The sequence below is a fragment of the Podarcis melisellensis genome (assembly GCF_964234715.1).
Source record: "Podarcis melisellensis genome assembly, chromosome: 15".
NCBI classification, from domain to species: Eukaryota; Metazoa; Chordata; class Lepidosauria; order Squamata; family Lacertidae; genus Podarcis; species Podarcis melisellensis.
In genome coordinates this window covers 13692267-13708014 of record NC_138532.1, presented here as the reverse complement: position 1 = coordinate 13708014, position 15748 = coordinate 13692267, and the positions used below count along the sequence as shown (strand labels likewise).

Sequence of the window (15748 nt, the reverse complement as noted above, 5' to 3'; positions counted from 1 at the left end):
GTCGACAGATCCATATGCATGGATTTGCAGTGGCTGAGCCACGCCGACCCCATTCAAAAATCAATGCCTGATTAAAAGTAATAATTACAAGAGCACAAGCTTTTAAATGTTAAATAGCGGTGCCTTCCGCTGGATTACTTCGGAAGTTGATGGCTGGAGCGCAGCTAAGAGAAAGCCCCTGCCGGGATGCAGGAAAGGACAGAAGAGGACAGAAGTCAGGTGGAGGCAAACTTTAGAAAGCAAGAAGAGAAGAGTACCTCTACTTCCTTGACCTGGAAGCTTTTATACAGGTCAGGAAGCAACACCTGATCCACTCTGGCATGTTGTGTTAAAGAGGCTGTTTCATTGGTCTGTTATTTCCTCCTTTGTGCAAAGCACGATGGGGGCACCCTGTCAAGAGTTCAGGAACGTAGCTGGGAGTCAAAATCACGGAACATGCAAAAACACACCAGTGGATCAGGAAGGCAGCTGTTGCCCAGGAAAGCCCAAAGAGCCACCGGTATGAAATTTACGGCATGTAATGCCTTAAAAGAAAATATTATGAAAATGATTTATAGGTGGTACATGACCCCAGTCAAGCTTGCAAAAATTTACCACTTGCCTGATAATAAATGTTGGAAATGTAAAGAAACTGAAGGTACATTCTTTCACCTTTGGTGGACATGCCCAAAGATTAAGGCTTTCTGGGAAATGATATATAATGAAATAAAAAAGGTATTTAAATATACCTTCCTGAAGAAATCAGAGGCCTTTCTCCTGGGTATGGTCGGCCAATTGGTGCCAAAGAAGGATAGAACATTCTTTATGTATGCAACAACAGCAGCAAGAATACTCATCGCAAAGTATTGGAAGACACAAGATCTACCCACCTTGGAAGAATGGCAGATGAAGGTGATAGACTATATGGGACAGGCAGAAATGATTGGCAGAATCCGAGACCAGGGAAGAGAGACGGCGGAAGAAGATTGGAAGAAATTTAAGGATTATCTTAGGAAACATTGCAAAATTAATGAATGTTAGAACGATGTTGGTTTAGAAATTAAGTGGTTTCCAGCTGTAATGATTAAGTAAAAAGAAAAGAAAGGCTAAAAATTAAATGAAAACTAAGGGAGAGGATTTGCTGAACTAAATAATTAGAAATTGGAATACAAAAGGGGGAGGTATGAGGAGGTCGGGGAAGAAAGTTATAAGAAAATAAGGGATTGAAATTATACTTGTTTTTGTTTGTGTTTTGTTTGTATTATTGTTTTTTCTTTTATAAAACTTTTGAAACTTCAATAAATATCTTTTTTTTAAAAAAAGAAAACATTAAGTCAGAAAGAAAGCAAAAAAAAAAAAAAAAAAGGAAAGCCCAAAGAGAACAAAAACAGTGCCCTTACTTGTCTATCTAGTCCAGCATTCTCTTTTCACCATGATCTATGGGAAAGATGCAGCAAGCGGGACCTGAGTGCAACAGCACTCTCCCAGAAACCAGTATTCAGAGGCATAGCACCTCTGACAGCAAACATGGCCACTGTGACTAGTAGCCATTGGTAGCCTCATCCCCCATGAATTTGTCTAATCCTCTGTTGAAGTCACACAAGCTGAGGGCCATCACTACCTCTTGTGGCTGTGTGCTATCTGTCCTTTATCACCCTCTGAGTCTAGCAGAGCCCAATGGCCTGCCTGGGAGGGCAGGGCAAGTCTCTAGTCTGAGAACACTTTGCTGGCCTAGCAACAGCCCCCAAACCTGCAGCTCTGATGCTCACAAAAGAAGGCTCCCAGTTCTAGACCTGGCAATTCTAGCTTAATCCAAGCAAGAGGAATCCCCATTTGACATCACGTTAAGTCCTAAATTCAAGACGCAATATGGAGGCTAATCCTGGCACTAATCTATGCTTTGATGTGTAAGGCCAGCAGATGGAAAAGGAGGGAGGAATCGTGGGCCTCCTTGCATCCCTATGGTCTTCTCCATTTAGGGTGTTATTTTCATAGACCAGTACCAAGTATGTGGGGGTAGCAGGAGATGGGATTTTGTCCGAAGCAGCCCCAGGTTTACTTGCTTCCTTTACACCAGTGCAAGTCACTGCTTTCCCAGCTCATGAATGATGTCCAGTTTCAAGAACTGCCAATCAGTTCAGCTGCCAACTGTCATATTTTCTGAACATAGCTTTGGGAAATTGAGCCAAATCAGAAGCCATTCGGAGGCAAGGTGTACACACCAACTAGTTTTTTGTGCTTTTAGGAGGAGTGCTCTGCTGGAGCAGGAGGCAGTTAAGTGGCGCAGCAAAGTGGCGCAGCTTTTCATACGCAAAGGTCTCAGGTTCAATCCAAGGCATCCCCAAGTAGAGCTGGAGAAAATTCCAGCCTGAAACCCTGCAGAAACGCTGACAATATTGAGCTAGGTTGGTCAATGGTCTTCCACTGTTCCCACCAACAGAGATCAAATCAGGCATGTATATACAACCACTTGTGGGCAAATGCGTGAATGGCCTCTGCTGAAAAGTGAGGGAACAATGCAAAAACTCAGCCTATTTAGTTGGATTTGTTTCATGCCTGCAAGTTTACACAATGCTAAAGTCATCAAGTGATGGAACAGGCCTGCAGTAATTCATACCTGAAGTCAATGCCAAGGGAGATGACATGGAAGAGAAAGGTTTTTCTCTATGTCATGTGACCAAGTCCAAGTGCCAGTGAAGTCTAGCCTCCCACTCTTTGGAAAGAGGCGAAATACCTGGAGCAGACAGAGCCAACAGCCATCAGGCAACCAATACAGAAGTGCAGACAGACAGACAGACAGACAGACAGACAGACAGACACACGTGGCTTTCCTGACCGATGAGTTGCCCAGACTAAGGCTGCAATCCTCTGCACAGGAATCAGGGATGTACTTCTCAGTAAACATGCACAGGACTGCATGGGAAGAGTATAGCAAAATTTGGAATTTTATACCAGACAGAGGGACTTGACTGGCTCCCTGGGATGAGCAGGTTAGCAGGCCCTGGAGAGTTTTCGGGTTCCCAGGCTATGGTCCACAGATCGCCAGTGGTCCACAAGCTTCATTCAGATGCCTGTGGCATGTCCACATTACATATTCATATTAATTTTTATCTGTTTCTAATTACCTCTTTTATTTATTCTCTTACAATTTGAATTCTGCAAAATGCCAATTGTAATAAAATAAGCAATAAAGATACAATTAAAAATCATACAGCATCTGGCACAGTGCATTAAAATCACGAGAACAGGCAGAAAAATCAGTAAGTGATCTGCCAAGACTCTCAGCAATTTTCAAGTGGTCCATGGAGGAGTGGGGGACTTGGGAATCACCCATCTATGTTAGGATCTTGGCTTTAAGGGCTTACATTTCTCTTATCAGACCTGGTTAAGTAAGGAGCATAAAGTGGATCCATGGATCCCGGTTCAAGGCCAAGGGCACCAAACACTGCCACTGCTGCACCTTTTGCATGCGTCAGTTCGGTGTAATCTACCATCTGTCTCACGGAAATGAGCTTTTCATGAGATATTTTAGGCATATGGGTGATGAAAATGCTAAATGGGATTCTCTTATGGAAAATATCCCTTTGCGGTGAAGCCTTGCTGCCTCTCCGAGGACTAAGCAAGAGTAGCTCATGCTGATCAGCCTGGAGTGACAAGACGTAATCACAGGACGAACTGATAACAATTGGCTTAAACAAAAATACAGGCTTGCTATTCAGATAAAGTCTGAGTCAGTTACTAGAGGCGAGAAACCAAGTGAGTGACCCCCGCCACACACACTTCACCTCCCTGTTGACATAAATTTATCTCCTTCAGATAATTGATTTAACAGCAGGCACTTAGATTTGCCAAATGTTTACAAAGGCTTACTTCATTTTGATTTCAAAAGAGAGGCAAAAAAGTAACACACCTCCTAAGTCCGGAAGCTGCTTTTGCGTAAGCCCATAAGCGGAACAGCAACTTTCAAATAACCCAAAGAGACAAGATCGTCAACACATGTGTGTTGCAGAGGATTTCTGTACTAAATAGTGGATCATGAGGCATCAATCTGCATTTCCCTCTAGCCATCGCTGCCAGGGATGTGGGATTGCAGACAGAAGTAGATAGATAGGAGCAACAGTTCTTTAACTTTCTCCCCCCAACAGACCAGTTAAGTTGCTGTGGATTTCAGCAAACATAACTCATACATAACTCATATTTCAAAAACTGTAGTCCTGTCTTTCTAAGCGATGGGAATGCCTGTTTTCATGAGCAAAGTTCTGTGAAGTCCATCTCCATCACCATCAGAAAGAAACATAAGCACACAGTACAGGTATTCCTGGCGGTTCCACAACCTACCTACAGACACAACCTCAAGGGACCTTCCAGACCACCAGCAGTCCATGGACCATAGTTAAAGAACTAAAAGATTATGGGTTGTATAGCATGGCAGCCACTAGGCCACAATGCATAGCCTCAAACCCATTTTGCAAACTATTCCTGCCTAGACATTTTTGGCCAATTTGCAAGCCAAGGCGTTCCACTCTTATTTCAAACCATATCATTAAACAAACAAACAAACAAAAAGGTTGAGGAGCTATAAACTCTGGATCGGCTGTGTGCAAGCTCAGATGAGCTTTAAGAAGTCTCTCTCTCCCACCTTTACTCTCCCATCCTGCACAGGCTTGTGATTAAACGCCATCGATTTCTGAAGCCAAAAGCAACCTGTAATAAATCCTGGGGAAATCAAGAGAGTGAGCTGCAGGATTCGAGGCAAGAAGAAATCTATGCTGCAGGTTTGCAGGCTCTACAGGGAGCTGAGCAGCTGGCACCTCAAGGACCCTTTCCTTTCCTGACAAGTAAACTCTCCCCCGCCCCCTTTTTGGCAGCGGGGGGGGGGGGAGGCAAAAGGAATTAAAACTCTGGAATGATCCCCAAACTGTTAAAAATGACTGTAGGCTGGGCAGAGCCTTACCCTGGCTGAGTTCATTATTTACTCTGCCTGCACACTTTCCTCCCTGAAATTTTAATGAGAGGTTTTTAACGTCAAGAGCCAAAAGAGATTACAGGCCGTCCCATAAGTCATCCATATTCTATTAAGAAAAGGAAAAAGGAAAAAGAGGCTTCCCAGGTCCTGGAGCTGTGTCACAGCAACAGCTTTGGAGTCAGACACCAAGGACGGCTGCAGACAAATGGCAGGGAGCAACTAATTCACAAACTACAGCTTGCTGATCAGACGCTGGCAATGCGGCGCGTGGCTGTCTAGCCCCTGCTCCACTGCTGTGCGGGCAATAATATATGCAGGCAAGACTCTGTATGCAAAACAACCTCATCTGTTTAAAAACAGCCTGGGAGAAAGCTGAAACGTTCGGATAATCAAATATTTGGATAAATGGAAGCGCTGGAGAGAAGCCTTGGAGATAACCTCCCCTTCCTCTCACTGCACACATACAGCAACAGCACCAGCTCAGTGGCTCATATTTATTTGAGAGTTACAGGATAGCTTCAGCAGCCTGACAAGCCACTTAATCATAAAATAGCTTTACTTGCCCTGGAATAATGGATGAGGGCTTCCTAACTTGAAAGCAAGCTGCCAGGATTGCTTTCTTGTGGCGCACTTCCACAGCACTGGGGGATGAGAGTGAATAGTACAGTCCTGTCACTGGAGCCCATTACGTGGGTCTTCCTTACCTGACTGGCAGGGCCTAAGCTGTGGGATTCCCTCCCCACAGAGGTGTATCTGGCACTTCCACTGCACCACTTTTGTCTATGCTGAAAATGCACTTCTTTCCCTGGTTTTGAACACCTGAGAAACAGTACATGTATTTTAGGACCCACCCTAATTGTGATTGCAATTTGATTTAATATGTAGTTTGTTTTAATTCTGTGCCTTGCTATAACCTGCCTTGGGACTTTCTGGGGAAGGGCAGAAGTGATCATCGTTGTCATCATTCGGGTAAGAAACAGCCAAAATGACTTGTCCATCTGATTCCGATAGGGACACACTCCCCAGAACTGTAGAACCACAGCAAATGGAAGTTATGACAATCCAGTGTGTGTGTGTGTGTGTGTGTGTGTGCGCGCGCGCATGGGAACACAATGTGAGTGAGGAGCTTCAAGAGCCACCATAAAAACACACACACCGATAGATAGATAGATAGATAGATAGATAGATAGATAGATAGATGGATAGATGGATAGATAGGTATAGATATAGGTTTTTAAAATTAGAATTTTATCTAACATACAACATAAAGACAAGATTCCAAAGAATCTCCTGGACATCCCTCCTCCCCTTTGTGGATCCTATTATTAATCATTTCCTCCTGCATCTTTTACAATAATCCAAATATTTTACATCTCCATTATATCCAAAATTCACCATTAAACTACAAGTGTTATTCCACAGAAGCCACCATTTCTGGGAGGCACCAGCTGCCCTATCCAAGGCTATGCATGGCAGAGAAAGGCTCTGAAGCCAGGTCTCCAACTTGGGAGCAGAATTCTAAATCATGGGGAGAGGAGGCTCCCACAAGAGGCAGTGATGGCTGCCAACTTGGACGGCTTTAGATTAGACAAACTTACTAGAGGACAAGGCTTTTGCTGGGGTGAGTCCTGCAGCACTCCGATCCTGTGAGAACAGGATACTGGGCTAGCATTGGCCTGATCCAGAAGGCTCTTCTCTTGTTTTTCATGAAGGCCTTGAACCTAGTCTTGACTTGCACTCACAGGATCTTACTAGCTCTCTCACATACACAAAAAAGAGGTAGACATCAGTTCTAACCTAGGAGGAGAAGAAATGGTATCCCCTTTTAAAACAAGAGGCAGAGAGCATAATGGCTCTCTTCCAGCTCGCACAGTTAAGTTTGGTCTAGCGACAGCAACAGCACCAAGGGTGCATCACAGGCAACCGAAAAACAACACCACACCCGCTAAAGCTATTAAAAATTAAAGCCGTGCTTTATAGCCTTATAATGGCTTCATTATACCCGTTAGGTTATGTAAGCTCAGAGGAGACACGCCTTGAAAGGAGCATTAACTAGATAATAAAGTAAGTGTTTCGCACATGCCTCTGAGGGATGCTGGCAAACAAGCAGGAAGGTGGGAGGAGCAGAAGGCTGCTAGAACTTGCAACTCTTCAATGCCATCAAAAAGGAGAAAAGTGTTCAGCTTCAAATGTCCTGTGGGCTTGGCAGCTTGGACAGGCACACTTTTCGCTTTCGGCCTACTGACCGAAGCCAAACCATTGCATTGTAAGAAGCCAACTAAGAAGCCAAACCATTGCGTCGTACTTTTTTTTTGTTCTGGCTGGCTCAGCAGCAACAAAGTTCTTCTCCTGGTTCAGGCCTAGGCAGGGTTCCATAATCAGTACGGCATACCTGAACTGGTTCAGTTTTGTTTCCCAAACCAGGCTGAGCATGGCAGATCCAGAAATACTACCATCTATCCCATTCCTCCAGTGGTCGATTTATGTTACTAGTCTTGCTTCATTATGTGCATGTGTGTATACTAACCTCCAAGGAGCTCTGGGCATAGTTTTCCTCCCATTTTATTCTCTCACCAACACTAGGTTGAGCTAAAAGACAGGCTTGCTCCAGGGTTACCCGTTAAGCTTTATAGCTGAATGTGGATTTGAGCCCGAGTCAATTTAGCAGCATCCCATGGTTGATGCTCTGCTTTAAGCTGGATGTAGAAGAGCCACCTTGGGTTGTATCCAACTAAGTTCCACTCAGAGAAATTAATGAACCTAAGATAGTCAAACCCATTCATTTCAATATACTTAGCCTGCACTGGACTAGAATTGCAAATAACACTCCTCTTTCAAACTTCTAGCACTCTGTACCCAACTGTCAATGCAGACCGCTTCATGCTAATGGAGCAAGGCACTTAGAATGGGCATTCCCACCACCAATCAGCAGAGGGCGGAGAACTGAGGGATTTGGCCCACCAGCTGAATCCAGTCCCCTGACCCCACCGTATTCTGTAACTGCAGTATCACCAAGGGAAAGGCCTTTTTTGTAGCACTGTCCTGTCATAATTTGTTCACATAAAGCTGGACATCAGCCTGACTCGAATCTAAAACAGTGGTCATCTTAAAACCTGGTTAAGACCCAGAGGAGTTATCATTATACAGGCCCATATCATTCCCAAATCAAGATCAGAAATCAGTTTGTCTCTATTCTTGAAGCCAGGCTGAATTCCATTGTTTCAGATCTCATGGATATGGAGCAAAGCAGTTTTATCTGTGGAAGATACTTTTTGGCTCCTGTGCGTAGACTCCTCAATATCACAGGGCACAGTAAATCCACAAAACAACAGTTGACATTATATACCCTGGACACCTTGCCCTTTTCAGATTAAATCCAGAGCACGCCTGTCTGTTCTGAAATGGATCTCAGAGGTTAATGGGGCTTGATCCCAAGGGAGCATCCTTGGAAATACCGACTTAGTTGACTAGCATGCACCTGCAGGGCTTCTGGGCAGTTGCACCGTTGCTTTACCCTCAAGCTGCTCACGTATTCAGATTGTGTGGTTTTTCTTTGGTATGTTAATTGTTTGTACAGTGGTACCTTGGTTATCGAACTGTATCTGTTCCGAGAGTCCGTTCGATTCCCGAAACTATTCGAAAACCAAGGCGTGGCTTCCAATTGGCTGCAGGAGCTTCCTGAAGTCAAGCGGAAGTCGCGTCGACTTCCAAAAAGCGTTCGCAAACCAGAACACTTACTTCCGGGTTTGCGGCGTTCGGGAGCCAAGCCGTTTGGAAGCCAAGCCGTTTGAGAACCAAGGTACAGTGGTACCTCAGGTTAAGAACTTAATTCGTTCTGGAGGTCCGTTCTTAACCTGAAACTGATCTTAACCTGAAGCACCACTTTAGCTAATGGGGCCTCCTGCTGCCGTCGTGCCGCAACTGCACGATTTCTGTTCTCATCCTGAAGCAAAGTTCTTAACCCGAGGTACTATTTCTGCGTTAGCGGAGTCTGTAATCTGAAGCGTCTGTAACCTGAAGCGTCTGTAACCCGAGGTACCACTGTATTTTATTGTAAGCTGCCCAGAGAACTTGTGTTATTGGGTGGCATATCAAAATAAAAAATGAATAAATAAATGTTACAGAAATCAAATAATGGTGGTTGGGGGAACTGAACCAGCAACAGGTCATCCTTCCTGTCATTCAGTAACAGTTGCTGCTGGATTCTTGTCCAAGGGTGCCACCTTGTGGAAATTGCAGCATCCTGTTAGAAGTCACCAAAAGGGAGAAAAGTGTTCACTGTTGCAAACAGGATGCCTGTCTATTCCATTGGCCTGCACAGAGGTCTTCTGAACAGCACAAAAAGATGTGCCTGTTGCAATAATACCACAAACACCCAGTGGAATAGGGTTGAGAACTTTATCAATGTCAAGCCAAGGTTTAAATTCTGATTCCTGCCTGGACTAAGGATTGATAACAAACAGAATTATATGGGAAGCTAAACTAAAGCAAGTGCTTTTCCCCAAATGAGACATGTCAGAATTGCTAAAACTGCAGAGTTAGAGAACAACCCCCAATCCAATATGTTAACAACAGATATATCTCATGATTGAACACCTGTGTCTCATTGGTGACTGCCTTGATGCTTTCCTACATGCTTCCCTCAAGCACAGGAGGCAGTGTTCTAGATGAGTCTTATGCCCAATAAATGATTTCAATCCTTGGGGAAAGCATGCAATGCGACCCCCTGCTGGGGCTATATCAGTTGAAGACACAGGCAGGGAAAGGGTGCATATCTAAAGGCTTCCTCCATGACGGTGGGGAGGATCCATGCTTATGGAAAACCAGCATATCAGCAAACAAGTTCTTAGCCTAGTCCTTCCTCTTGACATTCCGCTTTTTCATATGGGTTTAAATCAAAAGGCGATCCTGCACTTGCATTCTGAAGTGGCACAGTTCTAACAGAACTATGCCATAAGGGCAAATCTGAACCAGGGAAGAACCAGCTCACATTTGCCTTCTACACTACACCAGTAACATGCTCCAGTATCTTGGCTTCTACCAGAATAAAAGAGAACATGAACCATTCCTGTATTTCACTGCAGAAGCAGCAGGCACCTTTGGACACCTGCCAGGGTCCCAGTACTCCAGGACTGCCTTGGAACCACTGCATTATGTGACTAAGTCTGTGAGCTGCCCTTTTATATTTCCCCATAATGCTCGTGATCAGTGCTTATGTTGGACACTGAAGCATCATGCAAAATTTTAAGTGCTGGCTTGTCGCTACCCACTATACAGTACACCTAGGGGTTTTGGCGGGGACTGAGGACAGCTTGCCAAGTGTACCCTCAAACCTGGGGCCAGCCCATAGAAAAATTCCAGCTTTCAGGGTAAGAGAACCGTTGGCTAAATTCAGCATAACAGAAGCAGGACCTAACCTATCCCAGATAACCCACTAATAGCAGGGATGGCATCTGAAACGCAAACTGTGTTTTTGGTTAAGACCTGGAGGAACCTCACTGCAATCAGCCTGAATAAATTGACGAATGTCTGGCAGACAAGCTTCCCTAGCCAGCCGCTTACCATTCAGCTCAGGAGGCAGGTAAAGGTGGTAAGTGCTGTAGATGTCGTTGGACATCTGGAGCTGGAGCTTGGTGTGTTTCTTCAGAAGTTCAGCTATGTTCTCCTCCTGGAAGGGTGTCTTCTCCAGAATCACCACAGCATCTGTCCCATCACCAGAAGCACTGTTCACCTAGAGAAATAAGAACAATAAGAGTTGGCTTACTGGCTTGAACCGAGGTCCATCTAGTGCAGTAAGGGAACTTGCGACCATCCAGGTGTCATTGGATTCCCAACTCCCATCAGCCCAGGTAGTACAGTCAATGAAGGGAAGGGCCGTAGCTCAGTGATAGTGCACAGAAGGTCCCGGGTTCAATCCCAAGCATCTCTAGGTAGGACAGTGAAAGACGCTTGTTTGAAATTCTGGAGAGCTACTGTTGAACAGTGCGGACAATACAGTGCATGATACTGATCTGAGTATAAGGCAACTCCTAACCTATGTGGCCAAAGAAGTGAGGCCAAGGAGTAATAAGGGCAAGTCAGCCCTTATTACCAAAGTAGCTTCACTTTCCATTCTTACTCCACTTTTTGACATACACCTGATTTGGACACCACTCTGTTTCCAACCGTTGCTGGCCAGATGAACTTGGAAGCTCAAGGCACCAATGTCATTCCCTGTTTTAACCCGGCAAGTGGTAAATAATGGGATGGTGCCTTTTTTCCACTGGAGGTCCTATTCAGCTATTAGGCATTACATTTTCTGTGTCACCCTTCTCCAAGGAGCTCAGAGAGTTTCATGGCTAAGTGGGGGTGTGAACCAAGGCCTCCTTGTCCTAGTCCAACTACTCTATCAACTACACCACCCTGGCTCTTAAGCATCATGACTAATAACCAACCACTGATAAACCCATTCTCTGTGAATCAGTGTCATCATTTTTTAAAAAGCCACCGCTACATCTAGTTCAGGGTGTGCCATATCCAGAATCATTAGAAAGAGCCAAGAGGAAATCGGGACCTTTCCTTACAACTAGTTCTGCTGTCACAAGATGACGTCGAGATGAAGAGTAGGGAAAGGCTCTGGAAACTGAAAAATGGAGTTTGTGCACATCCAGCTGGGCAGAACTGCAGTACAAAGGGGCCTGCTTAGTCCCACCAACTTTCTATGAGTAAACTTGCATCCATACTGCAAGACCCTACTTTATCATGAGGGATTGATGGCTACAAACGCACCCTGAATGTGGGTTGTCGCCAGGCAGCAAATGGGGATGGAAAAGAACAGTGCCATTGCTTCACATTAGGAGACGTGTGTGTGTGTGTGTGTGTGTGTGAGAGAGAGAGAGAGAGAGAGAGAGAGGGAGGGAGAATGGGATATAGTGGATGATTGATGACATTTCACACACATTAGTTAAGTTTGCACAATCAAATTCTGGCTTAATGAGCATGAGCTTCATGGAACTGGACCCAGGAAGTTGCATTTCACCACAGCTTCCCATTACTATGATTCATGGCTTCCAAACACAGCAGGATCTAGAAACCAAGGGAGGGAACAATAGGGGAAGCAAGCAAGCTGCAGCATAACTTACTAAGTCAGGATCTGATTGTGTGAAGCAGGCAATCACATGGGTCATCCTAATCTTTACAAGAGCAAGTGCAACGAAGATGCCTGGGATCCACAGGACTGCAGGAAGCTGCCTTCTACAGAGTCAGACCATTGGTCCATCTAGTTTAGAACTGTCTACACCAGGGGCAGCAGCTGTGTTGCCTTCTCATTGTTGTGGACTCCAATTCCCATTGTCAGGGATGGTGGGCACCCAATAACATCTGAAGAGCAACAGGCTCCTCATCCTTTCCCAGCAGCTTCTAGAAGGCAGGGGCTGGTTAGGATGGATAGGCGTGTGTCATAAGGTTCCAAATTCCTATACTATAGATGCAACCTGGTGGGACACACTTTATTGCAGGTCCTACTTACATCTATTAAATCTGACCTTAGCTGTTCCAACAGAAACACATTATCTGCTGCTGCTGCCTTCTAACTCCGGTTTATTGATCCTCCACGCTTTGAAAAGTTTCAGCTCCTCCTCCCCACCCTGAATTTGACCTAGAGAGACTAATCCATTTTCCAAGTCCTTTCGAAAAGCCATTCATCTAGAATTTACATGCTACTTGGAAATTATAGAGATGCCGTGCAATTTCCTGACACTTCATCATGTGCCTTGGCTATCTGGGAAGAGGATTTACAGAGGACAATAAAAGAACTAACCCAACTGTATACCCCCGCCCGCAAGGAAGAACCTGCCTCCCGAACACTGTACAGCTGTAAACGGTGAATTAAAAGAGTACTTGCAAATTTCCCGTTTTTATGGCCTCCTAAGTGACAACTCCATCCATCTTATTTACAGCATTTCAGTTAACTGCTAGTTTGCAATTCAATTCCACTTTAAACACTAAACATGAAAAACTGATCTCCAGGCTAAAAGCAATAGATATGCTAATAAGAAAAAAATAATCTAAGCTTCGAGATGGGTATCTAGTGCTTTTGTTAGGTGGAACAATGCAACCTGTGCCCCATTCCACACACAGTCTCCCCCGCCCTGCACCGCACAGTATAATAAGATTGCCCTCTAAGCCTCTCATTTATTCCTGGCTGCCAAACCTAGAAGGCTGCTGAACCCGATCCAGTTCCTGAATTTCAACAAAGGCCACAACAGGGGACAGATGCTTGAAAGGCAGTACACACAGAGATTTACTCAATGGATGGGGCTTCTTCTCACAAGGACTGATTAGGGACCACATTAGTGGGATCAGAATTGAATCCTCCGCCCAGATCAGGATCAGACTGGCCAGTGCCTTTGTGGATGGCCTTCCTCTGCATGCAGCCTGGCTTCTTTGCATGAGCCACCCTGAAGTACTTGCTCTGAAATAGTAGCGCATCTATTCTGTCTTCTGCAGCAACTCTGCTAAGGGTCAGAACAGAACAGGAGGATTTGGGGAGGACAGAGGCTGGTGAGTGAATGGATAGCCCTAGGGAACCTTTTGATCCTCTCCAATATTAGGAGGATCACAGTTCCTCTTCCACCTCTTTCTGGTGCCCATAGAACAGGAGTAGGAAACCTTCTTGTCTCTATGTCAGGCTGCCCACCTGTCAAAATGAGCCTGAATGGCCTAGGACCCTCGTACCTACGGGACCGCCTCTCCTGGTATGCCCCACGGAGGACTTTAAGGTCCATAAATAGCAACACCCTAGAGGTCCCGGGCCCTAAGGAAGTCAGATTAGCCTCAACCACAGCCAGGGCCTTTTCAACACTGGCTCCAGCCTGGTGGAACGCTCTATCTCATAAGACCAGGGCCCTGAAGGAACTAATTTCTTTCTGCAGGGCCTGTAAGACAGAGTTGTTCCGCCTGGCCTTTGGCTTGGAATCAACTTGATCCCCCCCCCCCTTTCCTTTTTCCTTTCTCCTTCGGTGTTGGAACTCCTATTTGGGGACTTCCCTGGCTTTTTTCTGGCCCATATAGGACTAGTCTGGATAGTTAACCTTGGTGAAGACTTGACGTTTTCATCCCCAAAAACGTTTTTGATTTGAGTTCCTATTGAAATGAGGCTGCATTTTAATGTTGTGTTTTAATCTTGTTTTTAAGTTGTATTTCAATCAACTGTTTTTATACCTGGTGTTAGCCGCCCTGAGCCCAGTCTTGGCTGGGGAGGACGGGGTATAAATAAAATTTATTATCTATTATTATTATGAAGTTGGGACTTCAATGTACCGTGTGACCTCAATCCAGCAGGCTGTGCTTATACAGCTCACTGGCTGGTGGGCAGTACAGCCAAAGCCTGTTTTCCCTTGTACTGTACTTTGAGGCTCCTGACTGGTAGCCAAATCTCCACTTGCACCACACCTTATGTCACCTACGCCAGTTATGAGGCAGGTTTAGGGAAAAGAGTCTTGTAGGCCAGGCTATTCTTGCGTCCTTGTAATAGGATCTTCCCCCTTTCTTTGGATGTTGCAGCCAGAGTATGTACAGTATTCCACATCTACTTCATTGCAAATATGTATGTAAATGGTTTATAATAAATATGGTAAAAAATGAGAAAGAAAATATTTTTGCATCCAAATTCTGGGGGCTATATAAAGTGTGCTCCCCAGCTTTTGCAAATAAATGGGTTGGAAATCAGTTAAAATTTAAAGAGTGAAGAAGATAACATTGTATCTCTGCCCTGACCACAGCAGATGAGGATTCCCTTCTGTCATTACCCACTCATTATTGCAGAGATAAGCACCCACCATAAAAAGAGTTAATATTATAATAACCGCAGCTATAATTCTACCAATTCCAATTATAACTTATTACCCATGATGGCAATAACCATAATTGGTGTTGCTGCATGACCACATAAAAACCAGTGGTGTTCAATTATACTAGTGTCACTTATCTTAGTGCTACTAAACAAAGTATACGGGGTCTCAGAGCTCCATAGCCTCTCTTAAGTAAAGTTTTATTGAAAAGTAGTTTTATTTATGAAGGAACAAGGGGTGGCGGTGGTGGGTGGAATACCTCTGAAACACCTTTGAGCTCTTAGGCGCTAGCATCAGATTTGTAAGTAGCAGCTCCTAATAAATGAATCAGCATTTCACATTTGTAAGCACAAACATAACATTTCTTGGTGCCTGGACAACCAGGGTACTGGGATTTTCCACAACCCTTATCCACAGGAGGTAAAGATGATCACTGCCCTACAATTGCTATCATTTTGGATGATTAGGACTTTGGTGTAGTTCTATTTTGAAATACTTCCTGCATTTATTATTTTGATATAAGAAATATCACAAGGTGGCATACAAAGCTAAAACACAGTACTGGCATGGTAAAAAACAATTTAAAATGTCACATGTTTAGCCTATGTGTGTCTCTGGCAATTTATCCTCTTTACAAATGCGCCTATGGGCCCCAAAAGGTTGACAGCACATGTCATTATCTATGTCTGACAGTTTACATTTTATACAGTACAGTGGTACCTCGGGTTAAGAACTTAATTCGTTCTGGAAGTCCGTTCTTAACCTGAAACTGTTCTTAACCTGAAGCACCACTTTAGCTAATGCGGCCTCCTGCTGCCGCCGCACTGCCGAAGCACGATTTCTGTTCTCATCCTGAAGCAAAGTTCTTAACCTGAAGCACTATTTCTGGGTTAGCGGAGTCTGTAACCTGAAGCGTATGTAACCCGAGGTACCCCTATATTCTGAACACATTTAGTTATATTTCAAGGTACCA

General features: G+C 44.6%; 1 protein-coding gene across 5 annotated transcripts in view; it reads right to left on the bottom strand.

Moving 5' to 3' along the window:
• DCPS (decapping enzyme, scavenger) overlaps positions 1 to 15748 on the bottom strand; it is a 70282-nt gene that overhangs the window by 53189 nt on the left and 1345 nt on the right. For all 5 annotated transcript variants that reach the window (XM_081891138.1, XM_081891139.1, XM_081891140.1 and 2 more), the window contains exon 2: positions 10508 to 10676. In XM_081891138.1, coding sequence (XP_081747264.1) covers positions 10508 to 10676 — 169 coding nt within the window. The remainder of the gene's footprint in view (positions 1 to 10507; positions 10677 to 15748) is intronic.